Source organism: Aquarana catesbeiana, linkage group LG08, assembly GCF_042186555.1.
Source record: "Aquarana catesbeiana isolate 2022-GZ linkage group LG08, ASM4218655v1, whole genome shotgun sequence".
Lineage (NCBI taxonomy): Eukaryota > Metazoa > Chordata > Amphibia > Anura > Ranidae > Aquarana > Aquarana catesbeiana.
In genome coordinates this window covers 16238217-16261567 of record NC_133331.1, presented here as the reverse complement: position 1 = coordinate 16261567, position 23351 = coordinate 16238217, and the positions used below count along the sequence as shown (strand labels likewise).

General features: G+C 44.8%; 1 protein-coding gene across 1 annotated transcript in view; it reads left to right on the top strand.

The window, feature by feature from the left end:
- The window catches only part of HPSE2 (heparanase 2 (inactive)), a 329697-nt gene that overhangs the window by 248854 nt on the left and 57492 nt on the right, over positions 1 to 23351 (top strand). The window contains exons 8-9 of the mRNA XM_073595103.1: positions 4840 to 4946; positions 11347 to 11461. Of these exons, the coding sequence (XP_073451204.1) occupies positions 4840 to 4946; positions 11347 to 11461 (222 nt within the window). The remainder of the gene's footprint in view (positions 1 to 4839; positions 4947 to 11346; positions 11462 to 23351) is intronic.

Genomic DNA, 23351 nt, shown 5'->3' with positions numbered 1-23351 from the left:
TCTCTCCCAGCAACATCTGACCCCTCCAGCAATATAAGACCCACCCTCAGCAACAATAGGTCTCCCACCAGCAACATTAGACCTCCTCCTCATTAGACCTCCTGCAAAAATAGACCCCCTCCAACCAGAATAGATCCCCCCCAATCAATAGACCCGGCAGCACACCCCAGCTTTTCTTGCCATTACATGCAGTCAGTGCTGGAGGTACCGGAACTGCATTCCCCCGCGTTCCCGCTGAAAAAAAAACCCTGGAGCTCACAGCCCTCAACCTCCATCTCTGCAGCCTCAGCTGCACTGAATGAATGGACAGGGATAGCTCTGTAGAGAGCTTCCCCTTCATTCAGGAAAAGAAGGAGGTACTATTGGGAGTACTACCAAAGATCGGACTTTATAGGCCAGGAAACAATGGAGAAGAAAACAATATAAATAATCACATTTATTGAAAGAGTACAAAATACAGACATAATATTCAACAAGAGTAAAAACCATCATGTATATGCATCTGTGTTGTTAGTGCAGTGAGCCCTTGTGCGTCTACGCGTTTCCCCCGTTAGGCTTCTTCAGGACACGACCAAGGTTCAAAGACGTAACAGATGAGAGAACAAATCTCTCTATCTTAAATTGGAATGCGCTATTATTTATACCAACGACCTAGCTGAGCGACGAATTTGTCAAAATTCTGAATAGTAAGCGGGCTTCAGATTTTCTGAACAGGGGCAAGTAAGAACCTTACAATCCATGCATGTATGAGGCCAGCGGAGCAACATTAACATCCAACATATACAGGGGAAAAACGCCCCTTAATAGAATTCAGCAGTGCTCATGGCTAGTAAAGCCTGAGTTAGCACGCTGTACATGGAGGGTGAGGTATGGGAACGTGTCCCCGGGAGACAGCTAGGTGCTGCACATGTGATTATTTATATTGTTTTCTTCTCCATTGTTTCCTGGCCTATAAAGTCTGATCTTTGGTAGTACTCCCCTCCTTTTTTTCTTCAATATTTACGGACGTGGCAATTAAGTGCCCTTTCTTTCTACCTTCCCCTTCATTCGCAAACTGAAGCGTAGTAAACATAGTTTACTATGCTTCAGTTATGAATGGACAGAGTCCGTGATCGGTACAGATCACTGATTCTATTCATTCAGAAAAGGAAGGGGCCTGTAAATTACACATTTACCAGTCCCTTCCTCCGCTCCCCATCCTGACACATCCCCCATGTAAGCCGACGGGAATGGGGAGGGGGGCAATGTAGCAGAGCTGTGGGGGGACAAAGGGGGCCCAGAGGGAGCACAGGGGAGCAGAAAGAAGCTGGATAGGAGGGGCGGCGGGGGCAAAGAGGGGAACTGATCCTCTCTATTTTCCTCCTGCAGCGGCTGAATGTCTGTGGGAGGGGAAGGAGGAGAAGCGGGCATTCAGTGGCTGCAGAAGGAAAATGGAGGGCATAGGTTTCTCTATATACCACCGCTCCTATCATCCAGGTGTACAGGGGGCTGCACGGGCCTTGTGGAGGATAGAGCTGGGCCGCAATTGCGACCCCTGTAGCTACGCCCCTGACTACACTGTTAGTACACCATTAGTACACTGCTGCTCCAGTGATCTCCACTATCTTCAAGGTCCCTGTTTTATCACAGTTTTGTGATAGTTCACGTTTTTAGGGTTTTATTCAAGATGTGCAAAAAGAGATCACACAAACACTTGTAGGTATAACATTTAATTAAGAAATGACAGATACATTTTCTAATATGATTACATTTGTTATGTGTAACAAAAACACTTAGCTATAGATGACTTTATTTACCACGGAGTCCCCCTTCTTATGCGGCGTGGCACAGATGATCAGATTAGATGCGTGCATAATAGCAGCTCTGAGACGATACTCAACTAGGAAAAGTTTTGGCTGTGGTGTATACAGGACTATATCAGTTTTCCTCCTCAGTCCCGTTTTCAGCAGTTGGCCGGATGCATTGTGAACACAGGAGGTCAACTGCTCAGCACGGGCACCATTCAGAGGGTGCTTTGCATTTTCTGAATGAATGCAAAGCGTCCTCTGCTTGGATAAGGTGGAGAGCGTGACGCAAAATATCCTTTCTTATGCCGTGTACACACAGGCGGACTTTTCGGCATCAAAGGTCCAACGGATATTCAACGAACTTTTGACGGACTTTTGATGGACTTCTGATGGACTTGCAAACGAACGGACTTGCCTACACACGATCACACCAAAGTCCGACGAATTCGTACGTGATGACGTACGACCGTACTAAAATAAGGAAGTTGATAGCCAGTAGCCAATAGCTGCCCTAGCATCGGTTTTCGTCCGTCGGACTAGCATACAGACGAGCGGATTTTTCGTCCGGACTCGAGTCCGTCGGAAAGATTTGAAACATGTTCCAAATCTAAAGTCCATCCGATTTTTGACCAAAAAAGTCCGCTGCAGGTCCGATGAAGCCCACACACGGTCGGATTGTCAGACGGATTCGTTCCGTCTGACCAGTCTGGTCAAAAAGTCCGCCCGTGTGTACACGGCACAAGACAGTTGTCATCTCAAGAGATGATCCTGTCAACCTCCCAAGGAAGCAGACATGAACCGAGCAATGAGTTGAGAAAATCTTCATTAGGCAAGAAGAATACATCACTCTGTGCGTTGATTATTGGAATATTTGATAATATAATGGGAGTGTAATAAGGATTGAGGTTTATAAATAATATAATTTACTGGGATGATTTATATATGGACTAATGGTCCATAATAATGTTTTATTATTTTGACCTTGTAACATACACTATATTGTCAAAAGTATTGGGACACCTGCCTTTACACGCACATGAACTTTAATGGCATCGCAGTCTTAGTCCGTAGGGTTTAATATTGAGTTGGCCCACCCTTTGCAGCTATAACAGCTTCAGCTCTTCTGGGAAGGCGGTCCACAAGGTTTAGGAGTGTGTCTATGGGAAGGTTTGACCATTCTTCCAGAAGTGCATTTGCTTGTTACCCCAAACTGGCTCATCCATATCTTTATGGACCTTGCTTTGTGCTCTGGTCCATATCATTTGGTGGAGGGGGGATTATGGTGTGGGGGTTGCTTTTCAGGGGTTGGGCTTGGCCCCTTAGTTCCAGTGATGGGAACTCTTAAGGCGTCAGCACACCAAGACATTTTGGACAATTTTATGCTCCCAACTTTGTGGGAACAGTTTGGGGATGGCCCCTTTTATTGTTCCAACATGACTGCACACCAGTGCACACAGCGAGGTCCATAAAGACACGGATGAGCGAGTTTGGGGTAGAGGAACTTGACTGGCCTGCACAGAGTCCTGACCTCAATCCGATAGAACACCTTTGAGATGAATTAGAGTGGAGACTGCAAGCCACGCGTTTTCGACCAACATCAGTACCTGACCTCACAAATGCTCTTCTGGAAGAATGGTCAAACATTCCCATAGACACACTCCTAAACCTTGTGGACGGCCTTCCAAGAGGAGTTGAAGCTGTTATAGCTGCAAAGGGTGGGCCAACTCAATATTGAACTCTACGGACTAAGACTGGGAGGCCATTAAAGTTCATGTGAGTGTAAAGGCAGGTGTCCCAATACCTTGGACAATATAGTGTATATAATACAATTTGAACAATATTTTTTTGTATTGGGATCCACCTTGAAAGCCCTGGTCATTCATATTTGTTCAGAGAAGACCACATCATTTTTATGGGGTGGTAGGTAGCCAAGGATTGTCAAGATAATTTTGTATAGAGGGTAGCTGAGTTCACAACAGTGCGAATTGGATGTGGCTTTCCCCGCATTCAATTCGCATGACAAGAGATTGTGACCGGCTCTCTATGGAGCCAGTTCACGTATATCCGGGGCGGCTGGGGAGCGGATTGCACAGAGGTCCTGTGCGTCTTTGGCTCCGTTTCAGGGCCGAATTCAGGCAAAAAAGTTCAGCCCTGATTCGCCCCTGAAAGAGGAGAAAACGGACGCACCGGTCTCCTGCTGCGAGCCGCATGCCGTTTAGATGTGAACCCAGCCTTATAATGGGTTAACTGAAATATTAGATATAATCAGGCTCAACACTCTCAGCTACCCGCCATACAAAATTACCAAGATGATTGCCATGACAGTCCTTTACAAATCAATGGCTACCTACCACCCCCATAAAAAAATGATGGCACCGCATGTGGTCTTCTCTGAACAAATGTGAATGACCAGGGCTTCCAAGGTGGATCCCAATGCATAAAAAAATTTTTTCAAATTTTATTATATACACTATATTGTCCAAAGTATTGGGACGCCTGCCTTTACACTCACATGAACTTTAATGGCATCTCAGTCTTAGTCCGTAGGGTTCAATATTGAGCCTGCATGTGGTCTTCTCTGAACAAGAATTATGAGAAACGATCAGATAGAAAAAAAATATATACATAGAGAAGAATAGACAGCATAGGAAATGTAGGAAAGAAATAAGCCAAACTGGACCAGACTAGCAGATGTCTATTTAGTGAACATTTTCCTTCATTGGTCTGATTAGGCAGGGAAAAAAAAAGTGTCTGCTGGGGCTGGAGGGCTCCACCATAAACACCAAAGAGCCACACATGACCTTTGGGCCGCAGGTTGGGTGTCCCGGGGATTTCCATTGTTTTTGTGAGCTCCTGACCTTGCTGCAATAATCCTCATCGGGTGACATTCATTTCAATTGAGAATCATTGCATTGAGAATCTCTCCTATGTTTATGTTGAAGTTATTCTGCATCTACTCACTGCATGTTCTGTGCACTCTTATTGGAACCAGTCGTCCTCCTGAACGCTCGGTCTTTGCTCTTCCACAGAAGTGTGTATGTTCTCTCCACAGGTGGTCAATATGCACACCCCAGGGAAGAAGGTATGGCTCGGAGGAATCAGCGCTCCATGGTCCAGAGGCACAAACAATTTATCAGATACATATGCGGCTGGATTCCTGTGAGTACATACGCCCGTTATTCTTCTCTCTGAATGTACAAACATTTCTTGGCTGCACTTTATCTCTTTCTTCTCTTCAAGAAGACGAAGTCTAAAGAGAGGGGGGAGTCTTAAATCCCAACTGGTGTTGACAATTAGCAATTAAAGCTGATTTAGATGTTAATTACACGCACCCCTTTCACCGGCTACTAAAAGTGTCACACGCTCGTTTACCGACCACTAAAAATGTCAGTCGGGTAGAATCCGCATTATTCGTTCTTCCGTGCACGTGGTTGTTTTAGTGTTTCTACAGAACTAAAGCGAGAATAATGTGAATAGAGAGAACCACACAGAAGATGAGAAACAAGGCAAAGGAAACAAGAGAGCAACAGCTAGAAGACAACTAGTAAATGTATGACCGTTTATGAGCGGAGTAGTTTGGGTAATGAGAGCGATGGATCATTTCATCCTTGGAAGTGGAAGACAATGATCAGAGAGGAAAGGGTCATTTGTATGGATGAAAGTAGAGGAGAATGGCCACGGAGCTTAGGAGGTTGGAAGTGGATGGAAGGCGAGTGGATAGTCCAGAGAGGAGGGTGATCATAAATGGAAGCCGAGGAGAATGTCCAGAGAGGAGAGGAGGGGAGGATGAGCCATAGATGGAAAAAATGCAAATGTCCAGAAAGAAGAACAGGCATGGAGTGGAACCACTGATGGAAGTGGAGGAAAATAACCAAAGAGATGAGGCACTGATGAAAGTGGAGGACAAGGATCAGAATGCAGAGTGATCATCAACAGAAGCAGAAGAGAATGTCCATAGTGGATAGGAGGTAGAACATGGATGGAAGAGGATGAGAGAGAGATGTCTAGAGAGAAGAATATGCATAGAGTGGATGGAGGCATTGATGGAAGAGATAAAGATTTACCAGAGAGGAGGCATCAGTGAAAGTTGAGGAGATTCATCAGAGAGAAGAGGAGGCATCGATGAAAGTGAACGAGATTCATCAGGGAGGAGAGGAAGCATAGATAGAAGAGGAAGGGAATGACCAGATAGGGGGAGGAAGCATTGATGGAAGTGGAGAAGATTTAACATAGAGGAGAAAAGGCATCGATGGAAGCTGATGAGATTGGAAGAGGATGAGAGAGAGATGTCTAGAGAGAAGAATATGCATAGAGTGGATGGAGGCATTGATGGAAGAGATAAAGATTTACCAGAGAGGAGGCATCAATGAAAGTTGAGGAGATTCATCAGAGAGAATAGGAGGCATCGATGAAAGTGAACGAGATTCATCAGGGAGGAGAGGAGGCATTGATGGAAGTGGAGAGGAGTGACCGAATAGGGGAGGAGGCATCAATGGAAGTGGACAAGATTCACTATAGAGAAGAGGAAGGATTGATGGAAGTGGATGAGATTCATCAGAGAGGAGTCGATGGAAGCAGAGGAGAATGACCAGAGAGAAGAGTTGGGAACAGACGCTACCATTGTGAAATTGACAGCACACTGACTGCAGTGCAGAGAGCGAGGAGTTACAATAGAGGGGTGCAGTTGTCAAGATGAAAGCAAAGTGGAGGGAATGTAATGCTGCCTACTGTCTGCAACACAACATCAGTGTGCCAACTGTCTCCAACACAACCCTAGTGTGAAAACCGTCTCCAAACCCAATGTCAGTGTGCCAACTGTCCCCAACGGTGTCAGTGTGCCGACTGTCTCCAACACAATGTCAGTGTGCCGACTGTCCCCAACAGTGTCAGTGTGCCGTTTCCAACACAATGTCAGTGTGCCGACTGCCCCTAACACGTCAGTGTGCCAACCGTCCCCAACAAAATGTCAGTGTGCTAACCATCCCCAACACGGTGTCAGAGTGCCAACTGTCTCCATCACAACGTCAGTGGGCCAACTGTTTCCATCACAACGTCAAAGTGCCAACTGTCTCTAACACAATGTCAGTGTGCCAACTGTCTCCAACACAGTGTCTGTGTGCCAACTGTCTCCAACACAGTGCTAGTGTGCCAACTGTCTCCAACACAATGTCAGTGTGCCAACTGTCTCCAACACATTGTCAGAGTGCATACTGTCTCCATCACAACGTCAGTGTGCCAACTGTTGCCAAAACAATGTCAATGTGCCAACTGTCTCCAACACAATGTCAGTGTGCCAACTGTCTCCAACACATTGTCAATGTGCCAAGTGTCTTCAACACAATGTCAGTGTGCCAACTGTCTCCAACACAGTGCTAGTGTGCCAACTGTCTCACACACAATGTCAGTGTGCCAACTGTCTCCAACACATTGTCAGTGTGCCAACTGTCTCCAACACATTGTCAGTGTGCCAACTGTCTCCAACACAGTGTCAGTGTGCCAAATGTCTCCAACACAATGTCAAGGTGCCAACTGTCCCCAGCACAATGTTAATGTGCCAACCGTCTCCAACACAATGTCAGAGTGCCATGGAGGTGATTGCAATTTTATCCATGCAGGTTGTTATACAATTTGCATCTCTCATATTTTCCGAATAAATCTGTACTTCCCCCTATAGACAAGGAACCCTCTGTATTCTCTCCGTCTACACAAACCATTACTCCGCTTTGATTTTTACCTCTTCACCTCGCAGATATAATAGACGCACACTGTATAACGCAGCGTCTTGGCAGGGCGTCCCATGTAACATCTGTGCAGTATCACAGCTTGCACCATACTTGTACTGGGATCTGGGCTGTGCTACACGCAGGAAATCTCTCCCTTTTGTCTCGGCACTATCGGCGCACACATGCAAAAGCAATTTGGACACAGATTGCAATTACTACACCTCTGTTAATGCAATTTACTCGGTGTCAGCTCTCGCTAATCAGACCCTTTGAGTTTGTCAGCTCTTCAGCAAGCATCGAATCATTAAACGTAGAAATGCTGACGCCACATGCGTGCCTTTCTATAAATATACCCTATAAATAATTTTCAGCATCTGGAGCATTTTATAGCATTGCAGCTGTTTATGGCTTTCCTAGTTCCCCATTTATATCATTAGGCTCAGTATTTATTAATGAGACCGCATACATAAAAAACAAAGACCCAAATCAGACGGGTACCAAGACGGGTCCCTTCCTTTACACTTCGCACACTCTCAGGGCCGGTAACTTGCACTTGGTTGCCAGGTTTGTCCAATTTGCCCTTAACTAAGCCATAAAGTCTGAAATTTGGCTTTGCTGACACTGTAAAGCTACAAACTGAGAAAAGGATTAGAGCGCGGCCATTAAACGCACTTCATAGGGGCTACTTGGTAGAAGCCCCCAGGGGGGAGGCAATTATGTGTGTTTAGATTCCTCCACTGATCACAAGACTTATGAGCGTTTATTAGTAGAAAATTATACATAACACCTCGCTAAGCTCGCCCTCACCTCTAAATTGATTCCACGGGAGGTCATTTGAAGAGGCCGCCATTAGCCGCCATTAGGAGCCTTCATTCTGGGTCTTGGGTGTCAGTTTACAGGTTGAGTTTACCCCGTCCTGGAGGTTGCCATGGAGGCTTATGCGGCTCACAATTATGGGGGGGGAGCAAAACTGATCATGTCAGATTATGAACACACCCAACAAACCACCCTGAGGGGCATAAAGGCTATTTACTACAATATAAGCACTTGTTGTCGATAAAAAAGAATTCCATGAACATACAATTTGCTTGTTCGTGTGGCATCAATGAGCAATCATACACACATATCCATTAGTAAATCCGGCCTGGTGAGTGTCTATAGTACATTATTCTGACTGACAGCCAAACTCACACACATCTCATTCAATGAGATTTATTCTTTAAAGTGAAGTTGAAGTCGCTCATAATTTTTTGCTCCTTATAGTTCTACACCATCACATATGACTTGGAAATGCCTTAAAATACTTTTTTTTTGACAAGTGAAAACCTACTTCCTGCCCTCCCACTCCAGTGCTCTGTGCTGGCATAGCTGAGTAATGATCACACCCCTCAGCACAAGTGTCCTCATGCAGACATGTGCTGCTAAAAAAAGACTGGGGTTGTTCCTGGCCAGATCTGTAGGATTAGGGGGTGCACCGGACAATCTGTGCCAGTTGGACTGTTCAGTCATATATGCCTCCTGCCCTCTCACTCCAGTGCTCTGTGCTGGCATAGTTGATTCATGGTTACAACCAGGGTTTTTTTTCTCAGAGAATAGGTGCAGGAACTCAACCATGGCCACCACACACACATACCTGCCAAATGGCATCAAATAGTAGCTCTTCCCTCTGCATACAACCCCCTCCTTTCACTGCCCTCATCTTTTCCCCCCTCCTTAAAAGCTTCACCATCTGTCATATGTCTTACCTTTGTTGCAATATTAACCTGAAACACCTATCCGGCTGTAGTACCTCCCAGCATACTATACTACAGTCACATGCAAGGGAGATCATGCAGTAGGAGCATCAACAACTGGTCACCAGGGAAAAAACGGAGACCACAGAGGGTGCAGCCTACCATGCACCCTCTCCTGCCCATGACTGCACTGAACCCCGGGCACCTGTTCTGTATCTCCCTTGTCCCTGTCTGTCACTCAGTGGGATCTGTGCAGGAGATCTGACCTGTGGGAGCTACTGGGAGATAAGCTGTCACTTGTAAATGCAGAAGCTGGACTTCATTGTTACCAAGTGATAGTGGTGAGCAGGGAGCAGAAGACCTGAGCCAGAGGTGGTGGAACTGAGTTCCCCCTAGTTCCTGCTGAAAAAAAGCCCTGGTTACAACTCTCAGCACAGGTGTCCTCGTGCAGATTTGTAGTGCTGAGGAAGTTTGGGGTTGTTTGTAGGTTAGGTCTGTTGGATTAGGGGGTGCACTGAGCAATCTGGTGCCTAATGAACTATTCAGTTATATATACGGCCACCCTCTCACCCCAGTGCTCTGTGTTGGCTTAGGTGAGTAATGGTTACACCCCTCAGCACAAGTGTCCTCATGCATATATGTACTGCTGAGTATCAATGGGGTTGTTTCTGGCCAGGTCTGCTGGAGTAGGGATTTCACTGGACAATATGGGGCCTATTGAAATGTTCAGTCACATGTACCTCCTGCCCTATCACCCCAGCGATCTGTGATGGCATAGATAAGTAATAGTCTCACTCCTCCTGTACCCGTGGGAGCAACTTTTTACATTTCAGTCTGTAATCACCATACAAGAGTTTCTAAATTATGAGGGCTGTATGAAAAGTAATGCAAAAGCGAGCATAGCTTGTTTTATGAACTTACATAGGTGGTTCAAATGTCACATGTTGGTAGAGTAACTCTTGCTCTATAGAAAATCCTCTTCTTCATTGCAGGTAAATAATGGATTCCAACGAGAAGCAATGTGCTATCATTGAGTTCTTGACAAAGGAGGAGTGCAGGCCGTCTGACAACCAAAGAAGGCTACAGAATGTTTATGGAGATGACACCATTGATAAGAGCAATGTCTTGTCATTGGTGACTCTTGTCACTGTTGTCATCTCCGTAAACATTCTGTACTCTTCTGTGGGTGTCGGACAGTCTGCACCCCTCCTTTATCAAGAACTCAATGACGGCACGTTGCTTCTCATTGAAATTATTTACCTGCAATGGAACAGAAGAAGAAGAGTTACTATAGAGGAAGATTTACTCTACCAACAGGTGACATTTGAACCACCTATGTAACTTAATAAAAATGTTATGGCCACTTTTGCATTACCTTCTGTACAGCCCTCATACATTTTAAGCGTATTCAGTCTAGCAGTAGAGGAGGTGGTGGAGATGGCGGAGGTGGTGGACATGGTGGACATGGTGGAGGTGGCAGAGGTGGTGGAGGTGGTGGAGGTGTCAGAGATGGCGGAGGTGGCAGAGGTAGTGGAGATGGCGGAGATGGTGGAGATGGTAGAGGTGATGGAAATAGCAGAGGTGATGGAGATGGCAGAGATGGTGGAAGTGATGGAGATGGTGGAAGTGGTGGAGATGGTAAAAATGGTGGAAGTGGTGAAGAATGCGGAGGTGGTAGAGATGGACGAGATGGTGGAGGTGGTGAAGATGGTGGAGGTGGTGGAGATGGCGGGGGTGTTGGAGATGGCGGAGGTGTTGGGGATTGTGGAGGTGGCGGAGATGGTGAAGGTGGTGTAGATGGTGAAAGTAGTGGAGGTGGTGAAGTTAGTGGAGATGGTGGAGTTGGTGGAGATGGTGGAGGTGGTGGAGATGGTGAAGGTGGTGGAGATGGAGGAGGTGTTGGGGTTGGTGGAGGTGGCACAGGTGGTGATGGTACACATAGGTTGTCATGTTGTAGAATTGATTATTATCTGGACAATAGAAGTCTAGACATTGTTGGTCAGTTTTTCTCTGTTATTTTCTGCAATGACCCGACCTATGTTCAGACATGAAGCACCAAATCTTCTCCAATGGCTAAAACCAAATTCATTTTATCTCATTTAGGTGGCTGAATACGTTAGGAATGTCAGCCAATCAAGGAATTGATGTTGTGATCCGACATTCGTTCTTTGATCATGGATACAACCATCTGGTGGATCAAAACTTTAACCCGCTGCCGGTAAGGTTATAATAACTCTAATGATGATTCCATCATATGTCTCTCTGTATTTAATAGACATGACTTGATCTCTGGGAAATATGGAGCTCTTTATGGAGATAATGAAAATTATTGTCAGACCCTTTTCAGCGCTCTTCTTCTATGATTTACCTAATAATAGGATATTATTATTATAGCTTTCAGTACTGATAGGAATATCCTCGGGACCTAAAAGTTCATTTTACATAAAAGGACCCCCAAAAAACGATATTGCTGTGCTCGGTTGAAAGGGATTTATTAGAAGCCATCATCATGTGCGGAGATCAGATGTAGGAATGCCAGGGGCAGATTTTTTGGGTTGTGACATCTCCATTGGTCCAGCTGTGATAACGGACAGCCTCAGATTTCGGATTTGGTTGATTTTTTTGGTTTGGCTCAGGTGCAGGAATTGATTTTAAAGCTTATTTCCACATTTTTGGCCAAATTTGAGAAAACTCCTCTATAGTTTTGTTGTGTGTTCCCGTTCATACATACTGTTTGTGATGATGCCTCATGGCTGACTGTGAGCATTTCTGAACCATGTCCGAGTCCGTCTGTCCCAATGAACAGAGGACAGAATGAACTGAGTAACTTACAATGGAGAAGCCCGGCTACTAAATCTTTAACAAAGAATTTCAGGTCTAGATATTTTTCCATTGTTCCAGCTTGGTCCAACTATGTATATACCATACCTGTGGAATCCCTCTAGAAGCTGGTAATCATTGTAGTTAGCATTGCTTCCCTCTGAGCACAAATCCTGTCCCCCCATTCCAAATCCCCCCCCCCCCCGCCCAGCACAAATTCTGCCCAATCCCCCATCCTACCACAATTCCCCCCCCAAATTTCCCCTCCTAGCACAAACACCCCCAATTATCCCTGATAACACAAATCCCCCCCCCCCCCAAAAAAAAATCCCCTCCTGGTACAAAATCCTCTTCCCCCACCATGTTACCTTTTCTATGACAAACCCCCCTAAATCCCCCTCCTAGTGGAATCTTCTTCCTTCATCCCCCCTCCCAACACAAATCCCATGCCCCCCAACATCCTTGTGGTGCCCCCTCCCCCACCTCACATAATACCACAATGCCCAGGGCAGCCGCCCCTCCTACCCACCACCTTGGGTGTATTAGGGGTGTTAGGGGTGTAGTAGCAGTGTATAAGGGGGTGTGACCCCAGAGTCCCTGCGCATGCTGGGACTGTGACGTCACAAGGGGCGGGGTCACGCCTATATAAATGGCTGCGCAGCTCGCACACAGCATTCCAGCAGGAGAGAGCGTCGTGTCAACATCGGAAGAAGAGAAGAGGGGACAAGACAGCGTAGAAGACCGGGCCCCCCGCTAGCAAAAGAGCTGGAAGAAGATAGCGGAGGGGCCCGGGAGAAGAGTGCTGGCTCCCGCGACGGGGCTCACAGGAGTCAAATCTCGCTGATAAATGCGGCGAGATTGACACAATATCGCGGTCACCTACTGTATTAGTGGTGTAGTTGCAGTGTAGTAGCGGTGTAGTCGTGGTTGAGTAGCGGTGTCTACTTCAGTGATTTCCAGCTTCCACAGGGATCCCACAGGTATGGTATATACATAGTTGGTCCAAGCTGGAACTATGTGACTATATATAAATATGCAGACCTGGAGTTCACTGTCAACCCTTTGTTAGGACAGACAGGGGGGAGTCAAATTTAGTTTGCAACTGATAATGAGATCTGCCAGCACAGTACAGCAGAGTTATTTTTGGCCCAGCCACCTCCTAAGCAAAGAGAACTAAGTAGGATCTCGCAGCTCTGGCTCTCCTCTGTCAGAGAGAGGCTGCTGCAGGGGAGAGGAGAGAGCGCTGAAAATGGGAGCCTACGGGCGACGTCACCACGCACGAAAATGTGCAGCCATTAAAAATAGCAAGGAGTGTTATATAATAACATAATAATACCTTTCAGAAAAAAACAATATTGAACCGCCACTTCATTCAGAATATTTCTGTTTTTATATGTATCCCCCCCCCCCTCTGGTGGTGTCCTCACCCCTCCCCCAGTCACTGGTTCCCCTATGGAGCTCCCCAGCACTTTGGCTGAACATTAGACGGCTGTGGGGAGGTGATGCAGAATGTTTGAACTCCGAAAAGTCTTTCCCCGGATCGTCTCTCTTCTATTACTAATAGGAGACATTAGTTAATGTCAGAGGAACATGTTGAAGGCAGATGGAGAGTGTTACCTCTGGAAGGGAAAAAAAAATCCAACCAAGTCACATGTTCTATCTCAGCCAATCCCCAGCGGAGGCACACGGAGGTCAGCGGAGCGAGGATTGGGGGTCATTCACAAAGAGCGGTGCGAGGTGTCCCCGAGAACAATTCCTGATATCTATGAAGGAAATCAACTCTACAGACACCTCTGTGAATCCGTCTGATGCTGACAGAACCTCAGTGACCAGAAATAGAATGAAAACATCTTCTAACAAAATAAACCTTTTATAGATCACATTCACAACTTCGATCGGCAAGAAAAAGTCAACTAATTCCAATAAGAACAATTATGTGATAAAAAGCCATGTACATGTGTTTTCAGAAAATGTTTTAGGAACAAATTAATAGAAATTTAACTTTATTCAAAGCCAACCCGTACATACCTAACATACCTGTACTAACATACCTGTACTAACATACCTGTACCTTTACCATACTTATACTAACATACCTGTACCACACCTGTACTAACATACCTGTATCATATTTGTACTAACATCCCTGTACTGGTACCATACCTGTATAAACATACCTGTACCATACTTGTACTAACATACCTGTACTAATGTACATGTACCACACCTGTACTAACGTACCTGTACCATAACTGTACCTGTACTATACCTATACTAACATACCTGTATTAACATACCTGTACCATACTTGTACTAACATACCTGGTGCCATACCTGTACTAACATACCTGTAACATACCTGTACTAGCATACTTGTAGCATACCTGGTCTTAAAGTGCCTGTACCACACCTGTACTAACATACCTGCACCATAACTGTACCTGTACCATACCTATACGAATATACCTGCACCATACTTGTACTAACATAGCTGTGCCATACCTGTACTAACATACCTGTACCATACCTATTCTAAGATACCTGTACCACACCTGTACTAACATACCTGTACCATACTTGTACCTGTACCATACCTGTACTAACATACCTGTACCATACCTGTACTAACATACCTGTACCATACTTGTACCTGTACCACACCTGTACTAACATACCTGTACCATACTTGTACCTGTACCACACCTGTACTAACATACCTATACCATACTTGTACCTGTACCATACCTGTACTAACACACCTGTACCATACTTGTACCTGTACCACACCTGTACTAACATACCTGTACCATACTTGTACCTGTACCATACCTGTACTACCAAACCTGTACCATACCTGTACCTGTACCACACCTGTACTAACATATCTGTACCATATTTGTACCTGTACCACACCTCTACTAACATACCTGTACCATACTTGTACATGTACCACACCTGTACTAACATACCTGTACCATACTTATACCTGTACCACACCTGTACTAACATACCTGTACCATACTTATACCTGTACCACACCTGTACTAACATACCTGTACCATACTTATACCTGTACCATACCTGTACTAACATACCTGTACCATACTTGTACCTGTACCATACCTGTACTAACATACCTGTACCATACTTGTACCTGTACCATACCTGTACTAACATACCTGTACCATACTTGTACCTGTACCACACCTGTACTAACATACCCGTACCATACTTATACCTGTACCATACCTGTACTAACATACCTGTACCATACTTGTACCTGTACCATACCTGTACTAACATACCCGTACCATACATGTACCTGTACCATAACTGTACTAACATACCTGTACCATACTTGTATCTGTACCATACCTGTACTAACATACCTGTACCATACTGGTACCTGTACCACACCTGTACTAACATACCTGTACCATACTTATACCTGTACCACACCTGTACTAACATACCTGTACCATACTTATACCTGTACCACACCTGTACTAACATACCTGTACCATACTTATACCTGTACCACACCTGTACTAACATACCTGTACCATACTTATACCTGTACCATACCTGTACTAACATACCTGTACCATACTTGTACCTGTACCATACCTGTACTAACATACCTGTACCATACTTGTACCTGTACCATACCTGTACTAACATACCTGTACCATACTTGTACCTGTACCACACCTGTACTAACATACCCGTACCATACTTATACCTGTACCATACCTGTACTAACATACCTGTACCATACTTGTACCTGTAACATACCTGTACTAACATACCCGTACCATACATGTACCTGTACCATAACTGTACTAACATACCTGTACCATACTTGTATCTGTACCATACCTGTACTAACATACCCGTACCATACTGGTACCTGTACCACACCTGTACTAACATACCCGTACCATACTTATACCTGTACCATACCTGTACTAACATACCTGTACCATACTTATACCTGTACCATACCTGTACTAACATACCCGTACCATACTTGTACCTGTACCATAACTGTACTAACATACCCGTACCATACTTGTACCTGTACCATAACTGTACTAACATACCCGTACCATACTTGTACCTGTACCATACCTGTACTAACATACCCGTACCATACTTGTACCTGTACCATAACTGTACTAACATACCCGTACCATACTTGTACCTGTACCATAACTGTACTAACATACCCGTACCATACTTGTACCTGTACCATAACTGTACTAACATACCCGTACCATACTTGTACCTGTATCATACCTGTACTAACATACCCGTACCATACTTGTACCTGTACCATACCTGTACTAACATACCCGTACCATACTTGTACCTGTACCATACCTGTACTAACATACCTGTACCATACTTGTACCTGTACCATACCTGTACTAACATACCTGTACCATACTTGTACCTGTATCATACCTGTACTAACATACCCGTACCATACTTATACCTGTACCATAACTGTACTAACATACCCGTACCATACTTGTACCTGTATCATACCTGTACTAACATACCCGTACCATACTTGTACCTGTACCATACCTGTACTAACATACCCGTACCATACTTGTACCTGTACCATACCTGTACTAACATACCTGTACCATACTTGTACCTGTACCATACCTGTACTAACATACCTGTACCATACTTGTACCTGTACCACACCTGTACTAACATACCTGTACCATACTTATACCTGTACCACACCTGTACATATCTACTTTGAACCACTTCATGTCCGGGGCAGCTTAATTTTAATTTATCACATACATGTTAAAATCTGCATTTTTTTTTTTTTTGCTAGAAAATGACTTCGAACCCCCAAACATGATACATTTATTGATCGCAGAGACCCCGTAAAATAAAATGGTGGCAGTTGAAATTTTTTATGCCACATGATATTTGTGCAGCTGTTTATCAAATGCACCTTTTCAGGACCATATACAACTTACAATAAAATTAATGTTAGTGTGCACAAACACAATTAAATACCCCCTTTTTTTTTTTTAAATCTAAAAAAATGGGATTTCACCGAGTAAATAGATATAATAGCCAGCTACAGTACCTAAAATTCTCCATAAGCAGGGCCGTCTTTAAGGCGGGGCAAAAGGGGCCGCTGCTCTGGGCCCTGTCATTGTTGTGGGGCCCAAAGCAGCTGGCTCATACCTGCCAACTATCCCAGTTTAAATTCCCTTGTCCCTTGAAGTTTTAGTCCCGTGCTGTGTCCCGATATCTCAGTGTGAAGTGCTGCTACTAATGCTGCTCAGCTCTGCCCTATTGTTGTGTACAGATGACTCACCTGCAGACCCTGTGTTTACATGTAAATAACCGACATTGATATGTAAATAGCAGCAGCATTCCTATGTAAATAGCTGCATGCGGCGGCATAGATATGTAAATAAATTCGGCATTCTTATGTATATCATTCCCCCCTGCAGTAAGGAGAATATGTGCTGTAACCTATAGCAACTAATCAGTGAGCAGTATTACTGTACAGTAATATCTAACAACCAATCAACAAGCAGAAATCATGTGCTGTAACATCTAGCAACTAATCAGTGAGCAGTATTACTGTACAGTAATCTCTAACAACCAATCAACAAGCAGAAATCATGTGCTGTAACATCTAGCAACTAATCAGTGAGCCGTAATGTGTGGTGTAGCCTCTAGCAACCAGTCACTGAGCGGTAATGATACACTGTAACCTCTGGCAACCAATCGCAATCGCTGCCTGATCTGATACAGTAAACTGATTTTAAGTCTAGCTGCTATTTATTGTATGTCTCAGAGCAGGTGGAGGGTGAAATTGTATGTGAGGGGGGTCCAAGAAAACGTTTGCCCAGGGTCCAATCAACATTAAAGATGGCCCCGTCCATAGGTGACACAATGAAAGCCTTTACAGGTCATCAGTGAAGAGTTTATCTTAAATGATGGCCCGAGAATCATCACTCTGATCTTCCCAATTATACCTCATATGTGTGACGCAATTGCTTGGGGGACGGGGGTGCTAATTTTTTTTTTTTATACTTATTAAAGTTTTATTTTTTTTATACTTGTGTACTTATTTTTTTTTATCAAGTAAGTTTATTGCTATCACAAGAAGGCTAACATTCCCCCTAGGTCATAGCATGTGCAGGTAATGTATCAGGTCCTCTTTATGGAGACATCAGGGGTCTCCCCTGCCCTTCAAATCAGTTAGTCGGGTACAGATCAGGACTAATTAGTTGGGCTACAAAAGCTGAGGAATGAGAGCTCTGGAACCGGAAGTGGTGACACCATCATCACTTTATTAGTCACAGAGGAGATGGGGGAGCGGCCGTTCCTCCATCTCCTCTGCATCTAACGATTCCAGTTACTTACTCCGGTCCTGGGTTTCCCAGAGGAATGGGAGAGCCCAGGGAACACCACAGGCTGGGGGGGAATATTGGGGGCAACCCTTCTCAAGGCTGTAACAATGATTGGGCGCTCCGGTCACCGTTACTGAACAGCTGATTGGGGGCTGAAAACAGTGACACCAAGCTGACCAATCCATGAGCTAGTTTTAACCTCTTTAGGTTCAGCAGGACGCTTTAAAGCGGCGTAAAGACATGAAGTGGTTAAACATTCAATATTCACATTGGTATTACTCTATGAAGCCAATAAGTGTGGCTGTGTGATAACTCCGCCTCCAGGTCGGGCTCATCGGACTCCAGACTTCTTCATAAGAATGTCTCTGAACATCAGTGAGAATCTGGCTTTCAGTCGTCGCGGATAATGAGAACTGGTGACAATCTGAACTATAATGCCACGTACACACGATCGCACATTCCGACAACAAAATCCATGGGTTTTTTTCCGACGGATGTTGGCTCAAACTTGTCTTGCATACACACGGTCACACAAATGTTGTCGGAAATTGCGAACGTCAAGAACGCGGTGACGTACAAGACGTACGACGAGCCGAGAAAAATGAAGTTCAATCGCCAGTGCTGCTCTTCTGCTTGATTCCGAGCATGCGTGGAATTTTGTGCGCCGGAATTGTGTACACACGATCGGAATTTCCGACAACAACAAGTTTTGTTGTCGGAAAATTTGAGAACCTGCTCTCAAACATTTGTTGTGGGAAATTCTGACAGCAAATGTCCGATGGAGCGTACACACGGTTGGAATTTCCGACAACAAGCTCACATCGAACATTTGATGTCGCAAATTCCGACCGTGTGTACGCAGCATTAGGGTTTGGTTTTTGTGGTACAGAATACCAGGAAACAAGTCCTGGGTGATAAGTGCAGGGGTCATCAAACGTTCTAAAAAAAAAAAGGGCCAAGTTACTGTCCTGCAGACTCTAGGGGGAGGGGGCCGTACTGTGGCCATTGGGGGAAGAAAATACCCCAGGAACAGCGGAAGTAGAAAGTGTTTCAGGCTTAGTGGTCAGTGGGAGGAGAAATAGTGCCCCATCATTGGTGTCAGTGGGAAGAATAGTGTCCCATCATTGGTGTCAGTGGAAGGAATAGTGCCCCACCATTGGTGTCAGTGGGAGGAATAGTGCCCCATCATTGGTGTCAGTGGGAGGAATAGTGTCCCATCATTAGTGTCAGTGGAAGGAATAGTGTCCCATCATTGGTGTCAGTGGAAGGAATAGTGCCCCATCATTGGTGTCAGTGGGAGGAATAGTGCCCCACCATTGGTGTCAGTGGGAGGAATAGTGTCCCATCATTGGTGTCAGTGGGAGGAATAGTGTCACATCATTGGGGTCAGTGGGAGGAATAGTGCCCCATCATTGGTGTCAGTGGAAGGAATAGTGCCCCACCATTGGTGTCAGTGGGAGGAATAGTGCCCCACCATTGGTGTCAGTGGGAGGAATAGTGTCCCATCATTGGTGTCAGTGGGAGGAATAGTGTCACATCATTGGGGTCAGTGGGAGGAATAGTGCCCCATCATTGGTGTCAGTGGAAGGAATAGTGCCCCATCATTGGTGTCAGTGGAAGGAATAGTGTCCCATCATTGGTGTCAGTGGAAGGAATATTGCCCAAAGGGTTGAATAAAGGCAAGCACAGGACTGTGTCTGACACACGAGTTGCAGTTTGAGGAGCACTGTGATGGTGAATTAGGTGAACAGAAAACATGTATAACTCCAGATTTCCTCAGTAATATGATGTGGATTCCCTGATTCTCTTCTCATGTTGGACTTACACTTGGAATGACGTTTCAAATGTAAACATTTTTATATTTGAACTGGTAAAGTGCTAATGCTGGAAATCTTCCATGTTATCCCAGAATTCCTCTGTTTTACTTATTTGTCTTTATTGTCACCTTCTGAATGATCCTGGAAATTTCTTTTTATTTCATTCCATATTGTTGGAGTGTTTGTATTTATCATCAGTGGTCTCTGGTCTTCGATCTCCTCACTACTACAGTTCTGTGGGTTGATGGGGGGTGATGACCTGGAAAGAGCTTCTGATTACCATCATTGTTATTTCATATTGTTTGACTGGATCCTGATCGTCATAACCTAAAAGTCTACAATTTGGTAAAATGTTGGTGTTTGGATCCTGTATACTTCCATGAGATGTTATTCATCTCTTTCCCCCTGTGAGGGAATCCTCAAATGTGGGGATTTTCATCAACTCCAGTCCAGCCAGTGAAGAATATGTTCAGGGTTTTTGGCCCACTTACCAGAAGTTCTGTAAGATTGTCTGAACCCAAGTTATTTATGACTTGATAAGGTTGACTTTAAATGATCACCTCTATTTGTATGGAGGCCAGTTGAGGGAGTGAAGAATTGAGATTGAGTGTCAGTGGTGGGGTTGGTGGGTGAGTAGCCAGGCTGCTGTGTTCTGTAGTGTAGTTCCATCCCAGGTAGACCATAGCAGAGGGAGTTCCAGAATCTAATCTGGATGATACACAGACCTGGAATTATTTTGACATATACTCTGCTGGACTCCAATATCCCGAGATGGTGAAAGAAGGACCGGATGGCAGTGGTGGGGTTGGTGGGCCTCAAGTCTGGCTGCTGCGTTCTTTACCATCTGAAAACCATGCAGTTCTGTCTCAAGTAGACCATCGTAGAGGGAGTTCCAGGAATCCTATCTGGATGATACAAAGACCTGGAAATATTTTGGCATATCCTCTGCTGGACTCCAATATCCCAGAGATGGTGAAAGGAGAACCTGATGCCAGTGGTGGGGTTGGTGGGCCAGTAGTCTGGCTGCTGTGTTCTTTACCATCTGCAAACCATGTAGTTCCTTCTCAGGTAGACCATAATAGGGATAGTTCCAGGAATTCTATGTGGATGACACAAAGACCTGGAATTATTTTGGCATATCCTCTGCTGGACTCCAAAATCCTTGAGATGGTGGAAGGAGGACCTGATGGCAGTGGTTTGGTTGGTGGGTGAGCAGTCCGGCTGCTGCGTTCTATACCATCTGCAAACCATGTAGTTCCATCTCAGGTAGACAATAGCAGAGGGAGTTCCAATAATCCAATCTGGATGGAACAGGGACCTGGATACATTTTGGCATCTCTTCTGCTGGACTCCGATGTTTGGTTCTTCTAATATCCCTGAGATGGTGGAAGGAGGACCTGATGGCAGCTGATACCGAATAGGTCAGTGTCCAGAATGATGTCCAGGCTGTGCTCATGGCCTGAGGACAGAAGATTTGTATTCTTGAGGTGTACACCAGATGGACGTGTTTGCTGCCACTTTCTCCTCTGCCCTCCAATTACAAGCACTTATATACAGTGCCTTGCAAAAGTATTTATACCCCTTTAAATTTTCCACATTTTGTCATGTTACAACCAAAAACGTAAATGTATTTTATTGGTATTTTATGTGATAGACCAACACAAAGTGGCACATAATTGTGAAGTGGAAGGAAAATGATAAATGGTTTTCAAAAATGTTTACCAATAAATATGTGAAAAGTATGGGGGGTACATTTGTATGGCGCCCCCTGAGTCAATACTTTGTAGAACCGCCTTTCACTGTAATTACAGCAGCAAGTCTTTTTGGGGGATGTCTCTACCAGCTTTGCACATCTAGAGAGGGACATTTTTGCCCATTCTTTTTTGGAAAATATCCCAAGCTCTGTCAGATTGGATGGAGAACGTCTGTGAACAGCAATTTTCAAGTCTTGCCACAGATTCTCAATTGGATTTAGGTCTGGACTGTGACTGGGCCATTCTAACACATGAATATGCTTTGATCTAAACCATTCCATTGTAGCTCTGGCTGTATGTTTAGGGTCGTTGTCCTGCTGGAAGGTAAACCTCCGCCCCAGACTAAAGTCTTTTGCAGACTCTAACAGGTTTTCTTCTAAGATTGCCCTGTATTTGTCTCCATCCATCTTCCCATTAACCCTGACCAGCTTCCCTGTCCCTGCTGAAGAAAAGCATTCCCACCACATGATGCTGCCACCACCATGCTTCACGGTGGGGATGGTGTGTTCAGGGTGATGTGCAGTGTTATTTTCCGCCACACATAACGTTTTGCTTTTAGGCCAAAAAGTTAAATTTTGGTCTCATCTGACCAGAGCACCTTCTTCCACATGTTTGCTGTGTCCCCCACATGGCTTCTCGCAAACTGTAAACTGGACTTCTTATGGCTTTCTTTCTACAATGTCTTTCTTCTTGTCACTCTTCCATAAAGGTCAGATTTGTGGAGAACACGACTAATAGTTGTCCTGTGGACAGATTCTCCCACCTGAGCTGTGGATCTCTGCAGCTCCTCCAGAGTTACCATGGACCTCTTGGCTCTTCTCTGATTAATGTTCTCCATGTCCGGCCGGTCAGTTTAGGTGGACGGCCATGTCTTGGTAGGTTTGCGGTTGTGCCATACTCTTTCCATTTTCGGATGATGGATTGAACAGAGCTCCATGAGATGTTCAAAGCTCCTCCAGAGTTACCATGGACCTCTTGGCTGCCTTTTGTTGCCAGCGGTTTAGACATTAATGGCTGTGTGTTGAGTTATTTTGAGGGGACAGCAAATTTACACTGTTATACAAGCTGTACACTCACTACTTTACATTGTAGACAAGTGTCATTTCTTCAGTGTTGTCACATGAAAAGATAGAAGAAAATATTTACAAAAATGTGAGGGGTGTACTCACTTTTGTGAGATACTGTGTATATATATATATATATATATGTGTGATCCTGTGTGGTCGGCCCGCACTGTCGCCGTACACGCACAGTGCGCATTCGGCAAGTGGATAAAAATACATCTTTGATATAATTTTTGCTCTTATTCCCCCTGA